The sequence below is a fragment of the Synchiropus splendidus genome, chromosome 6 (assembly GCF_027744825.2).
Source record: "Synchiropus splendidus isolate RoL2022-P1 chromosome 6, RoL_Sspl_1.0, whole genome shotgun sequence".
NCBI classification, from domain to species: Eukaryota; Metazoa; Chordata; class Actinopteri; order Syngnathiformes; family Callionymidae; genus Synchiropus; species Synchiropus splendidus.
In genome coordinates this window covers 10,290,652-10,304,778 of record NC_071339.1, presented here as the reverse complement: position 1 = coordinate 10,304,778, position 14,127 = coordinate 10,290,652, and the positions used below count along the sequence as shown (strand labels likewise).

Genomic DNA, 14,127 nt, shown 5'->3' with positions numbered 1-14,127 from the left:
ACATAAATGGCCAATATATATTTATATTAAATATCTACTGCTGAAGTGGTGGCGGTGGTTACTAAAAGAGAAAGAACAAAAAAAAAAAAACAGAAAGATTACAACATATCAGTTATAGATTTAGTCTGACGTCAAAAGGGCCACGACAATACAGGCATCGGGCCATACTTTGCCCAGGAAATATGTAAATAATCTATTTATGTCTAAATGTCACACATCGTTGCTTTAACAGACTTTCAGTCTATTGTATTGGTTTATACTGAGAGGGTGTAAATACAAGACAGATATGTCTCACTGTACAATAGTTGGTGAGTAGATGGTGAGTTCAGGAGCAGTGATTTGTCGTGTGGCTATGTTAATAATCACCTTAAATGTTGCAAATGGAAGTAGTTTGATTCCCTCCATCCGTCGTGTCTGCTCCTTTGGCATAGGGTGAGGCTGGTGGAGAGGGGAGCTCCACAAAGTTTGCCCCTGATGGAGTCTGGCAAGGTGAGCTGCACTTGTTGTCTTCCTTCTGTCTACATTTGAAAGCGTCACTTCCTCTGTTGTCCCCATGCTCCTCAGATATTGCCTGGTGTGAGAGTGATCATCGTGAACCCCGAGACCAAAGGTCCGCTTGGCGACTCTCATCTGGGAGAGGTGAGAGCACAGTCGTGACCCATGCCGGCTGGTGTGACTGTCAGAGTAACAACGTCCTGCTCTTGTAGATTTGGGTGAACAGTCCTCACACGGCCACTGGCTACTACACTATCTATGGAGAAGAGAGCCTCCAGGCTGACCACTTCAACACCAAGCTCAGTTTTGGTGACCCCCAGACCCTATGGGCTCGCACTGGTTACCTGGGATTTGTGAAGAGGACGGAGCTGCTTGATGCCAGTGGCGGTAGGTGAACCTGCTGTTGACTGAAAGAGAGGGATTCAAGCAGCAAAACCTTTTCTCCTGGAACATTAAAGCATCAGTTACATTGAAGGACATTTTTCATTCACATTTAGGTTTGGATGTATGTGAGGAGCTAAGGCTGGACTGAAAACTTCTGTATTTATTTCAGAATGTATTATTAAATGTGTAACATGAAATTAGGTAAAAGAGTTTGAAAGTAACAGTGAGCATCTCATTCCTCAGATCGACATGATGCTCTGTTCGTGGTGGGCTCCTTGGATGAGACCCTGGAGCTGAGAGGACTTCGCTATCACCCCATCGACATCGAGACCTCTGTGTCAAGAGCGCACCGCAGCATCGGCGAGAGGTGAGTACTCACTTTCAAATGTAACTTAAACTTGTGTACGCAACTGCTAGTATTGTCAGCTCTAGTGAAAATTACTTCATGTTAAACAACAAAAAATTCACACTAAAATCATCACATGGTTGAGCAAGTGCTATTTTGAGCAGGTAACTCTACTCTAACCCGTTCCCTTCCAGCGCCGTGTTCACATGGACCAACCTGCTGGTGGTGGTGTCGGAGCTGTGTGGCTCAGAACAAGATGCACTGGACCTGGTACCTCTGATCACGAACGTGGTTCTGGAGGAGCACCACCTCATTGTTGGGGTGGTGGTCATTGTGGACCCTGGGGTCATCCCCATCAACTCCAGAGGCGAGAAGCAGCGCATGCATCTCCGTGACTCCTTCCTTGCCGACCAGCTGGATCCCATCTACGTGGCGTACAACATGTAAGATGTTCAGCGAGTCACGGGTGGGTTGGGCGCCACCCCCCACCGACCCTGTCCCGGTGTGACACCAGCATATCGCGGCAACTGCATGCCTCCGACGGGACCTGCCCGTGGAGTTGTTCACTGTGTTTTATTGATAGACTTTTGCAGTCCGGACCGAGACCAGACTCTTTTTCATGAGCAACACACCATAGTACTGCTTTTGGATTTTATTCTAGAATAATGTCTTGGAAGAAAAGGCGCTTTTGCTACATGACACAAGCGTCTTGAAACACTTTCCCTGTTTGTGTCCTCACTGATTTCAAGAGATACTACACTTGAATCCACTGGAAATATTTTTATACCTGCAGCTTTTAAACACACACACACACTGATGCATGTGCTGTGTCGGTCCATTTATCAGGAACCTCACAAACTTCCAGTGTCTGGCCATGTTGACCAGGTAAATGTGGTTATACACAAATAGGCCATAACATTATGACTGCCTGCCAGACGTTGTGAAGTTTTCCGTTTGTTGTTGGAACTGACCCGCGGTGGAAGAACAAAGAAGCAGGTGGACTAACGTCTCAGCGGGAACATGCCACATGTGAGGTGTGGTTTGAGCAACAAAATGTAGCAACACAATATGAGACAGATGGTCATAATGTCATGGCCGAGGTCCTGGTCTTAAGTCTGTTACTCTCTGAAAACCTCCAAAGGATTGTGATCAGGTGATGCCAGGATGTTCCAACCATCGCCTCCCTACACTTCTCTTCCTCACCCCTAGTTAGGGAGCCGATGGTGACGCATGTCTTTTGTTGTGACTGGATCTTTTCATTTTTGAATATATCTACACCTTTCCATGACATTTCTCTGTCTCACAAAGGGTGGGTTCAAAACTCAACATTCCCAACGTGCTCTTCTGAGCAACTTCATTTCAGCTTTTTTGTTAGGGTGAAAACTGGTCTCGCTATTTTAATAGTTGCATTTGAGACATCGCTGCAGAGGTATAGTTGAATGAATATGTGATTTAAAAGCATATACAGTATGAGAGAGAGGCAGTGAAATATTTGATGGAAATGAAAGTAACAAGATGGAAAATATTAAAGTCGTCAAGTGGAAATTTCAAAAAGATGAAATGCAGCCAAAAAAAATGCAGACATTTAAACAACAAAAAAATATTGTTTTTCGCTTAAAGGAACACGCCACCTCTGTTCATGCATAAATGCCTACATCTTCAGTTAGCTAGGTTTTATTTTGTGCAGCCATACTTGGGTTATATAATCACTTGTACAAATACCTTGTACAAACTCCACTCAGTTTTGGATCCCAACAAAAACATTAGCCGTGCTAAATGCTAACCAAATAGCGCTCCGCAACCGGGCCGTCTGGGATCATACTCACATTGCGGTCGCATAGTGAGAGCACTTCATCATGTTGCCCCAAAAGTTGCTTGTACGAACCCGCCGTAAGCCTCATGTACATCCATATTTAATTGAAATTAATGCCTTTTACCCTGGGCCAGTTAGAAATATCAAACTATATATATATATATATATATATATATATATATATATATATATATATATATATATATATATATAAGGCCATTTGCTGTGTTTTTTTAACAACCAATCAACTATCCAAAAATATCCTTTTTTTTCCGGATGGAAAATGAATCCAAAGTTCTCACCTGCGTCATTTTCATGTTGCATTAATTAGTTAGTATTAAAAAATAGGTCAATAAACAGAAGAGTAATTCCGTAAATTCTATTTCAAAAAAACAAATGGTACCTTGGTTTCCATTACCCAACTGACGCCCCCTGACGAAAAGACCAGGGAAGATTTCATTAAGGAACAGAGGTGGAGTGTTCCTGTAATAAATTTAGACCCTTAAAAAAACGATTAAAAAAAGCCCAAAAATCAAAATGCCAAGTGAAAACCCATGAATATGATCTGCTTTTCATTGTCCATCAAAGGCAAATAGAAACATTCCTGCCCTGATTTTGACATTCCTACTGTGAAACATGATCCATTCATCATCGACAGACATTTGCTGTCTGCACAGTCGAAGAGGCTGCGTTCCCTTCTGCACATGTTAGGACCTCTGTGTATTTTAGGACGTGTATAGGTATTCTGAACTGTATAAATGTACAAAGGAGTCACTCATTCCTCTCCGATGAAGGGTTTCGGGTCGTTGAGAGCAGATGAACGTAGAGGAAGATTGTAAATACAGCTTTGACTTGTGGATTATAGTAAACTGAGTTAACTATTAGCCAAAAAAGATGTGCACTTTCTCCAGAACAAAAGTCTATTTTATTATTAACAATGAGGCGTTGTGACTAACTTATCAGGAGCATATATTGTTATGATGACGTATTTTTATTGAGAAGAGTTTACTGGATGGCTAACACTGTTAACGCCATGAAACAATTGAGTTGTTTTATAGAAGCAAAGATTTATTCTCATTCTATCGCCATTCTACATTTAGCTGCCCCCTTTTTAGTTTGGTGACTGAATCAACGCTCAAATGTGAAGATGAAAAGTGGGTCGTTGCGGACGAGTCTGAAGATGTGAGCGTTTCAGTCTGTTGAGGAGAGTGAAGGAAAAAACATGGAGATGTTTGCCACTCATATCTGTAGCCCTGCAACTGTGTGCGTTTCTTGTGCTCTCCACCATCTATTTGTACATGATTCAGTGTCGGCATGTAAATAGGTTTGACTTAGTTTCCATTTGATGCATCAGATCACCGACATAAGTGAAACATTGCTGTTGGCTCCTCCAGCACCAGAACATCTCTAGAGTTGCCGTTTGCTTTTAGACATCACTATTCCGTCCGCTCTAACATGGATTCCTTTTTTTGCATCTGAATTTGGAGTGTGAGATTTATATGCACGATGTTGTAAATTCAGGGAACAAACACAGGGACGGATCAGGTGCAGGCCTCACAAACACCACGACCGAGAACGGCAGCGGCTGCGGAGCTCCGCGTTGGTTCTCCCCAGTTCGGACTATGCAATCCCAGCACCGTCTGGTGAAACAATACTTTTGTCATAACCAATAACAATCAAGCTTATTAACATCACACATCACTCTTTATTGTTAATAGTTTGTGTATGAACCCTTCACTTATTGTACATGAGTTACTTGGTGATTTGAAACTACCATGAGGGTGCAAACCACTGCTGAAGCAGACATCTTAAGGTGGTCACGCCCCAGGTGTCGACTTGTTTTTGTCTTTCTAGCATATTTTCTAATTTTGGTTTGTTGTACTTTGTTTTATACTTTATGTAAAAGTAATACAGAATAAACAGAACCATCTAATCGTGTCCTGGCGTCTGGTGATGTTTGGCGAGTTGGTGCTGTGCTTGTTTCCACCCATATTCTCATTGTTATATTGCTGCCTTACATTTGTGTGACCTATTCAATGTGTTACCATTTCAAGTGTAGTCGATAGCAATGAGCTCAATGGTAGAGCAGGTGGCAGTGGTGCTCCAGAACTTCCATGGACATCACACACTGAACAGGAGCTCGGGCTGCAGCTCCTCCAGCCACAGAGAGTGGACAACTGTGAAATGATTCGTGGATGGTGATTTGGATGTGGAACACCACCAAAATTTACTGGCATGTCCCTTGTCTCTTTATCATCCTCTCCTGACATCTGTTTTATAGGTATTTTGCAAACTAACAGATAAATACCAGTGACATAAGGCCTTCAAAGCAAATGCATTTCGTCGCAACAAGTTCATTAAACTCTGCATAAAAATAGCGATGGGAAATTATATTTTAAAATTACAAGTTTTATAATTAATGAATCATGAATGAATGCATTTTAATATGAATACACAATGAAGTTCAGTCTGTTCTCATAAGCATCAACAACAGGTGGGAGTGCTCCATTGAGTGGCTCTTTGCAGCATAAAGTCCTCAGAATAGCATTTTTCTGCTTCTATCCTGCCTTTTTTTTCAACTTAAAATTCCCATCTAAACACAATCTCATTCAGTCTCCTTCAACATGGATGTTTTGCTATATAATGTTTCGTACTTGTAACTGAAAAATGAAGAGTATATGTGAGTAAGATTTGTTATTTTTCTTCTGCATTTACTTAAATTAAATTAATCTCTTTTAAAGCCCCAGCTGTTTTTTGGTAAATACACAATTTGGATTTTTTTTTAGGTGTTAAAATAAAGCCAGTGAATACACCGTATTCAAACATCCCACAGGAGAGAGTGCACAAACTTATATTTGTTTGGTTATGGTTTAACCCTCAATACAGTACAGGGTATCAGAGTACGTATAGGAGTTGAGAAAGTGAAGTTATTTAATGGAATATCCCATGATATGTGGCTGTATTAAACAAGTCACGTCCGGAGCCGTGACGTGTCTGAGGTGAAGTTGCGAGAAGCCTGCAGACTCCAGATCTCTCCAAGTGGCCCTGGTGATGGTGCAGCCGTCACCGAGGTAGTACCACAGAGGTTCTAGAACATGCTGGAGGAAGTAGATCCAGGAGGACGGCGAGTCTGACACCACATGCTCCAGGAAGTAGAAGGCCCCACCCTGCAGCAAGACAACAGTATTCCTTGGTCACACGCACAGTAATCTCACTCATCAACACGGCCGTGATCAAACACAGGCTTGTGGGTCTTGGAACCAGTCATGAATGTGCTGGTGAGAGGCCATGAAGGCACCCGGAGAATAAACCAAGCTTGTGTGGGAAGATGACAGTCAGACATCAGATATTCGCTGCTGAGAAAGCAGTGAACTAGTGGTGTTTCTGGGGCCTCGACTCCACCTCCACAGTGTGATGTAGAACTACATAGTACATTAATATTAATTAGTTAAAACTAACTTGTAAAAAATGTATGATGTAGCAGTAATGTTTGCAATGCTTACGAAGTGCTGCAACAAGTGCAAGCATGTAATGAACTAAAAATGTGAAGCTTCAGACTTTTATTGTGAATGTTGTACGCAGTCCTTCCAGGAAGTGGCAATGGTGCGATCTCAACGATTAACACGGCATCATATTCCCTCCCTTCTTGTTGTGATGCGACACCAAACGCTCACATTTGCCCACAAATATTGCCGCCAAAGGTTGCGATTCGGACGTGAACGATTCTGAATCTATTCCTAAATGTCCAAATTCCCATGATTGAAATGCAGAACAGACAGAACTAAAAAGCAGAACTCACTAGTGCAGCACACCGTCACCTGAACACTCTGCGGGGTGGACGTAAACAAACATGGCTGACCACGAGATCCATCTCTCTCCACGCTATTTCTAACACTCTACATCCCGACCCTGTGGAACATTCCCCACCTTTACCTCTCAGACTCCGTCCCTGTGAGGAGCTCAGTAACAAAACAATGAGCGCTCACTACACACTGTCAGCTTGGAACCCACTCATCATGATAAAAATTATGGACTTATTTTATTATATTTTTTTATTATATATTTATTTATTTTAGTGGTGGGACTTCCAGACAACAGGGAACCTTTGTTTTTCCTCTGTAAGTGCAGGAATTCCTGGTCCACTGATCACACTGATGCACAAGACACGTCGCAGCTGGGATGATAACAACAATAACAAACATGGAGGAATCCCTGAACAAAAGCAAACAAAAGCATCTGTTTGCTTTTGTTCAGGGAGGTTTTTCTCTACACAATGGCCAGGGTTTCCACTACTCTGAATGTATTTGAAATTCTTATAAGATTGAAATTCTTATGCAGATATTTTCAAGACATTAAAAGAGCTTTAGTTTAAATAAGGTGATATAAAAACTTGAACATAGCCACCATCGTGATTTATTGTGCTATTGTCAAACTGCAAATGCAAAATAAACAATATTTTGTTGTTTAAAGGTGTGTATGGGTCCATCATTTGATTCAGTCATATACCAAATTCATTCAAATTGAAAAATGTGGCTTCTTGTGGCAAATATTCTTGTACCATTAAACTTTGATTCATTGAGATTAATTCGTCACAAATTCTCGAATTAACTAGATTATTATTTTAATCGAATCCCACCCCTAGTTTATTTACTTGTGTGTGTTCTTTGGACTCCTTACTTGTAAATGAAGCATGCCTCGGATGCATAAGCATTTTAATGGCACACACCAAACGCAGCGTAAAATATTTGCATCTTAAAAATCTTACTTTAAAAATAGTCGAAGTCAGATAAAAAAAAAAAGAGCGACACATTTGACGTGTCTCTTACAAGGTCAGTAGATAATTCCTACTGCACCTGAAGGCATCAGCGGCGGCACTCACCGTTTTGAGGACGCGCCGAACTTCCATCAGAACCTTCCGGACGTTTCTGACCGAACACAGGACCAGAGTGCAGACCACCACGTCCACAGACGAGTCCCCGACGTCCCTCATGTCCTCGGCAGCGGTGACCATGAACCTGCTGTAGGTCAGGTGCGGGTTCGCCGCCATGCTCCTCTTCAGGTACCTGTCAAAGTGCGGGTTCGGGTCGCTGCACAGCACGGTGCAGCCATTCGGATAAAAGGCAAAGTTGGCTCCGCTTCCGCAGCCGATCTCGAGTAGAGCCAGGCTTCCGTCCCTGCTGGCGAACCTGCTCAAGCCTCGGAACAGCTCCCGCTTCAGCCGGTGCATCTTGTCGTTGTAAGAAAAGGTGATGTTGTAGGCGAGGAGCGGAAACACACGCTTGTAGAAGCGACACAGACCCGCCAGCTCCATGAGGAGCAGGGGGAACGTTGCTGTTAGACACATGAGTCTGCAAAACTTCATGAGACACCACTTCATCTTCCAATCGGAGGCGCGTCAGACGAACAGATTACCCTCTAAATCCGGATGAGGTCTGTCGCTGGAGCCACTAGATGGCGCCGTTTAGCTTCTGTTTCATTGTATACGTCAACTCTTAAATCAATAAATTAGAAGAAAAATACAGAGAATATGAAGGGAAAATTGACCTGATGAATAAAAATGATTGGGGTTAAGGTTGGCGTTTTCTTGTACGTTTCGTAATGGAAATGCCATTATTCTTTTTCCTGTCAATGGCAGATTCACAGTCTCCTGTGGCAAAAAAGAAAACAGTGAAGACGCTCTGTTGTGTGGTCAATGGCTGAAAATAATGAGTATTTTAGGGAGAAGTCGTCTGAAGCCGAGTCAGATCGAATTACTTCCCAATGCACATCCCACAAACACACAGCTTGAGTGGGAAAGTGCTATTTTAAAGCTGATGCTTTTCTAGCTAGACCACTCATCTTCACGTGCACGTTGTTTCTGTTCCGTATTTGATGATTGATTTGATCAACCAGCGTTCAGCAACAAAATTACAGTGGTGCCTCGGAATTCGAACAAATCGGAATTCTTACAAAAATGTCGAGACTTTTTTGCTTTGGATTTCGAACGAAAATCCAGAACTGGAACGCCCCCGGAAAAAACGGAAAAAACATAACGTGCGCGGACTGATCAGCTGACTCACGACGCGCTTTGTTATTGTGTATAGCGCAGCCTCTGTATGCAGACGTGTCCCGTTAGCTACATTTACTGACTGTTTATTCTTCATATTGAGGTGTGAAACCTTTCCTGTCTCCGCACTGGACCGTGGTAGAGTGTCACAGGGGAGGTGCTCGCTCTCCACACCTCTGGAGCGCTCACTCCAGGGTTTGATGTCCTGTTGTGGGCTGGAGCTGGGGCGAGTCTGGGACAGAGCGTTACTTGGTTTATGACTTTGTCACAGCCAAACTGCACAGAAGCGCACATTCAGAGCTGGACACGCACCGGGCACCTCTTCACTTCTGGAGAGACGTCACTCACTCGGCAACCCCTCCCACATGCAGCGGCCACACACATAGAGGAACAGCGCACCTGCAGCAGACACTCTACATTCACTCCTACAAAAGCCTATTTTAAGGCTTGGAACGCATTATTTCTTTTTTCCATTCATTGTAATGGGAAAAATCATTTCAGATTTCGAACAAATCTCTTCTCGAACGGCCGTCTGTACCGAGGTACCACTGTATTTCAGTCAAATGTGGTTGTATTAGTTTGTGAGTCGTGGTATAAATGGTATTGCCCCATGTTTATTTTCTGTGGTCTGCCTATTTTTTGGGCAACATGAAGAAGGGAGAGTATTACGCAACAACAAAGGTCTGGGAGTCCACGCATTGATGCAACTGGGCTACAACAACAAGTATGAGTGCCAACTCTGATGCGGTGGTTATTAGTGGGCACATAACTCACAATGAAACATGGCCACCGAGCAACTGGGTGATTGTTTTTTTGTTTTTTTTTTCCCATATTTACCTCACTTGTGTTTTCCTGATTTCTACTGGGATGTTGTCTGGTGTCCTGAAATCATTTGCCATGACTAACTAAACTTCCCGACTGGGAAGGTTAGCGAAACAGACGCTATATAAAACACGATCAAAGATCATATTGACACTATGTTGATATCAGATTGGCTGGTTTGACATCAAGCACTAGTCAAACATTGTTTGACTCGGCTGGACATTGACCACTGCGTGATCACATGGCATCCACCTCATTCATTTAGATTCTTCCACAGGGCAAATGCATGTTGATTTAAACACAAAACACCAAATAACTGAACATTATTTCATCTAGTTTATTTGGCAGCAAAAGCGACATATTTCACTGAGATCAATTCAATAGGATCGATTCTCTAAATCTTGATATGCATACAGTGCGGTAAATAATCTCAACCATGTCATATAGCCCTCAGTGTTCTTCATAAAAATATAATCAATATCAAAGTGGCTGGTTTGATGGCACAAACAGGTCATCGGTCAAGCGGTGTTAGTCCCGATGGGACATTGATCGCTGCAGAGCGGAGCATCAATCATTTCACGGCGCAGCCCATGATGTGCTGTTTGACGATGAACATCAGTGGAGCCTGAACGTGGCGCAGTCTCAGTTCAGAGAATCCAGCGGCTTCCAGGTGTTTCCACGTGGCCTGGTTCACCCGACATCCATCACCCATGTAGTACCAGAGGGGCTGGATGAGTTGCTGGATGGTGTGAGTCCAGGTGGATGGCTCTGCGACCACGTGCTCCAAGAAGAGGAAGCCTCCGCCCTGGAGAGAAGAATCATTTCCATCATCATCCACTATCCCCATACAAAAAGTATCACTAAAAGAGTGACTCTTAAATATTTACAGTAGTAAAAACAAGTTATGTTTTACTTAAAACATGTAATAACGCCATAATAGTAAAGTAAAAAGCCATTACAATCATAGTTTCCACCACTTTTCAAGTTTATATCCCATAGAGATTTGACAAGTTGAAACCTTCCCAGCTACTGGCCACTGCGCCGCAGCGGCGTCGCATCACGTGTTGACGCTGAGGTACCATCTACAGTCAGATCAGATGCTTAGGATGCCAACATCACTCTTACAGGTCTGAGGACTCGGCGTGCTTCTCGCAGGGTGCTCGTCACGTCTTTGACGGTGCACAGAACTAGAGTTCCGACCACCGCGTCCACGGACTCGTCCTCCACCGAGCTCAGGTCTTCCCCGGACGCGACCACGAACCTCTCAAACACCAGGTTCTCGTCGTTCTCAAGGCTCTTGCGCAGATACTTCTGCATGCACGGGTTCGGGTCGGTGCAGATCACCTTGCACCCGGGAGGGAAAAACTGGAAATTCGCTCCAGTACCGCAACCGATCTCCAGAACCGTGAGCTGCCCGTCCGGCCGCCTGAAGTCGGACAGGGTCCGGAAAAGTTCTTTCTTCGTGTCGCACATTTTCTTATTGTACTTCATCGACATCCGGTATTGTAAAAGCGGCATGAAATGACGTCTGTACAGCTTATATGTGAATGCCCCGACTACCCTAAACGGCAGGAGCAAAGTGTTAATGGCAGCTTCAAAAATGCCACAAAGAAAAGACATGATCGTGGTCCTGACACTGGAGTCAAGCTATCCGACTCTTCCGCGGTCGCAGTCAAGCTAGCCACAGTCAGATTTTCAGTGCGCGCAGAGACATCACATTACGGTAGCAATGAAACGGAGCCGAAGACTGCGAGTTGAAACAAATAAAGCGAAGAAACTTTTCCACGTTATTTTTTATTTTGAGCCGAATTAATATTTGGACGAGAGATATGAAAACCTATATCATTTTGGTCAAACATGATTGGTGTTTTTATTTTAGGTGTGAAACATCCGGAATGACATCATTAATTTAAACAATACCTTGGATCATTTTTACTTTTACACATTATTTATGCAAATGCCTGTGATTAAATATGCATTTACATTACAGTGCACTGTACTTTGAAAATACTACACGGAAATGTGCAAAGGTCTGTGAATAACAACATCACCAGCTCATAGTAGAGAGTAGTAGCTACCACCAGAGTGATTTTGGTCCCATATCATGGCAGCATTTTGGAATAATCCAGGATTCAATGTGTAATCCAAACCTGTCTATTGCAGCATCATAGATCGATCGATAGATTGACAGATAAATAAAAACACCAATCATGTTTGACCAAAACGATATAGATTTTCATATCTCTCGTCCAAATATTAATTCGGCTCAAAATAAAAAATAACTTGGAAAAGTTTCTGTCGCAAGAATCATTCGCTTTATTTGTTCAACTCGCAGTCTTCGGCTCCGTTTCATTGCTACCGTAATGTGATGTCTCCGCGCGCACTGAAAATCTGACTGTGGCTAGCTTGTGTCCTGGCGACAGTTGCGCTTGTCTCCGATGGACCTACAAGCTCTGGTCGTGTCCACGGCAGTAATCTCTGCGCATGCGCAAGTCTCGGTCACCCAAAACGCTTGTTTACGGCGATTCAGTCCGGGAACTTCCGTTTTTACCCTTGTGATTTCTCCTCATGTCTGGAAACGCACAGCATGAAGTTTGAAAGATAACACCTAACAAGTTTGTTTAAATAATTCCAATGTGCAGGAATGAAGGCAAACACTTATAAAGTACTGATAATACTCTGTAAGTGCTCAAGAATACGTGTAAATACTTAATATAATTTACTTTCCGTACCGTTTTGTCTGCAACTGATTGAAAAAAAAAAAATCAGTAATTCATAGAAATTAAAGATTAAAACAGTTAAACAGCCTCAATTACAGATTGTGAATACATTCCTGAAAGTCATTCAATCTCCCGCTGAGAGTGACATAAATAGAACTAACATTCTCCAAACCTGTCTGTTCACGTTTTTATTTATTTCGTTGAAGATATTACATTTGAAGATGCTGCTTACTATTATTGTTGCTATTATTAACATTGCATTTCGTATTCAGTGGCATAATAATTTAAATATTCCCATCATTATAATAATTATTGTTATTATCATTAACATTCTTATGACATTATCATTTGACTAGTATAGTGTTTTTTTTAATTATCATTAAAATCTTACAGACTTCACCATAATTTCATTATTATTATTATCATCAGGAATAAAGGCTGTCTAACTATCAATCATATTGCACCTATCATTTGGGACCCTAAGTCCCATAGTTGTTTGTGGCAGCCACCATGATGTTGATCTCCCACCACGAGGAGGAGGACTTCAGAAAGGATGTCTCCTACCTGGAGAGCTGGTACCGGGAGAACAATTCCAGCTGAACGTGAGCAAAACCAAGCTGCAGATCGTGGACTGCGAGAGGAAGCAACAGGGTGCCGTCCAGCCGATCTGCATCAGGGAGTTCAAGGAGGAAAGGATGGACAGCTTTAAATACTTCGGTGTGACCATCTCACAGGACCTGTTCTGGACTGTAAAGAAGGCCAGACTGGTTTTCCTCAAATGCCTTTGAGATTTCAGGCTGTCAGTCAAGGAACCTGCACCATCAAAAGTATGAAAGGGACCTAAGACTGAACAACTCTCCCCAAACTGCAGGAATTTTACTCTGGATATCTTCTCTTTGTCCTTGCTGGCATCACGTGAGAACCAACACTGAGTGGATGAGAAGAAGCTTCTAACCTCTGGCCATCTGACTACTGAACTAAGAGCATTGACTGTACACTGTGTCACTTTCCTACACACACCGTCTTTGCACACTTTCAAACTTGCACACACATTTGACTGCAAGTTTTACCTTGTGTATATGAATCTTTATTTTTTTAGTATTTCCTATTTTATTTTATTTTTTTGTACCACACTCTACATTTCATATTGTTTAGTTGGAGCAGGGACATAAAGAATTTCGCCAGTGTCTATTGTATGTGTGTGATAAATAGACAAATTGAATCAAGAATCTTGTCATGATTTTATAGGAATTATTCTCATTCTTATTATCAAATGAAAACCAAAGGAGCGACATGGTAAAGTAAGTAGTAGTAGTAGTTTCAGCCTACTCCAATTGTGTCTGCTGAAAATGACATTAGGCAAATGAAACCTACCTATTATTAAAAGATCAGAGTATTTTATGTCATGTGTGACATGCTGTCGCATTGAGACACTGATGCTCTTTGGTCCTATATCATGCATTGGGCTTGCTTTTATGACCATGTCCAGCTTCATTGGGCT

General features: G+C 42.5%; 3 protein-coding genes across 6 annotated transcripts in view; 1 reads left to right on the top strand and 2 right to left on the bottom strand.

Annotated features, from left to right (window-relative positions):
• The window catches only part of LOC128760234 (disco-interacting protein 2 homolog B-A-like), a 45,013-nt gene extending 40,025 nt beyond the window's left edge, over positions 1-4,988 (top strand). For all 4 annotated transcript variants that reach the window (XM_053867428.1, XM_053867426.1, XM_053867427.1 and 1 more), the window contains 5 exons: positions 432-489; positions 565-639; positions 708-882; positions 1,123-1,246; positions 1,420-4,988. In XM_053867428.1, coding sequence (XP_053723403.1) covers positions 432-489; positions 565-639; positions 708-882; positions 1,123-1,246; positions 1,420-1,672 — 685 coding nt within the window. In that variant the 3' untranslated portion in view covers positions 1,673-4,988. The remainder of the gene's footprint in view (positions 1-431; positions 490-564; positions 640-707; positions 883-1,122; positions 1,247-1,419) is intronic.
• Positions 4,463-8,437, bottom strand: LOC128760235 (putative methyltransferase-like protein 7A). Its single transcript, XM_053867429.1, has 2 exons — positions 7,918-8,437; positions 4,463-6,205 (listed from the first exon to the last, which is right to left on the bottom strand). The coding sequence occupies exons 1-2, from the start codon at positions 8,413-8,415 to the stop codon at positions 5,966-5,968; spliced, it is 738 nt and encodes a 245-aa protein (XP_053723404.1). The 5' UTR covers positions 8,416-8,437; the 3' UTR covers positions 4,463-5,965.
• Positions 8,438-10,229: 1,792 nt separating this feature from the next.
• Positions 10,230-12,183, bottom strand: LOC128760802 (putative methyltransferase-like protein 7A). Its single transcript, XM_053868474.1, has 2 exons — positions 11,032-12,183; positions 10,230-10,711 (listed from the first exon to the last, which is right to left on the bottom strand). The coding sequence occupies exons 1-2, from the start codon at positions 11,524-11,526 to the stop codon at positions 10,478-10,480; spliced, it is 729 nt and encodes a 242-aa protein (XP_053724449.1). The 5' UTR covers positions 11,527-12,183; the 3' UTR covers positions 10,230-10,477.
• Positions 12,184-14,127: the final 1,944 nt, after the last annotated feature.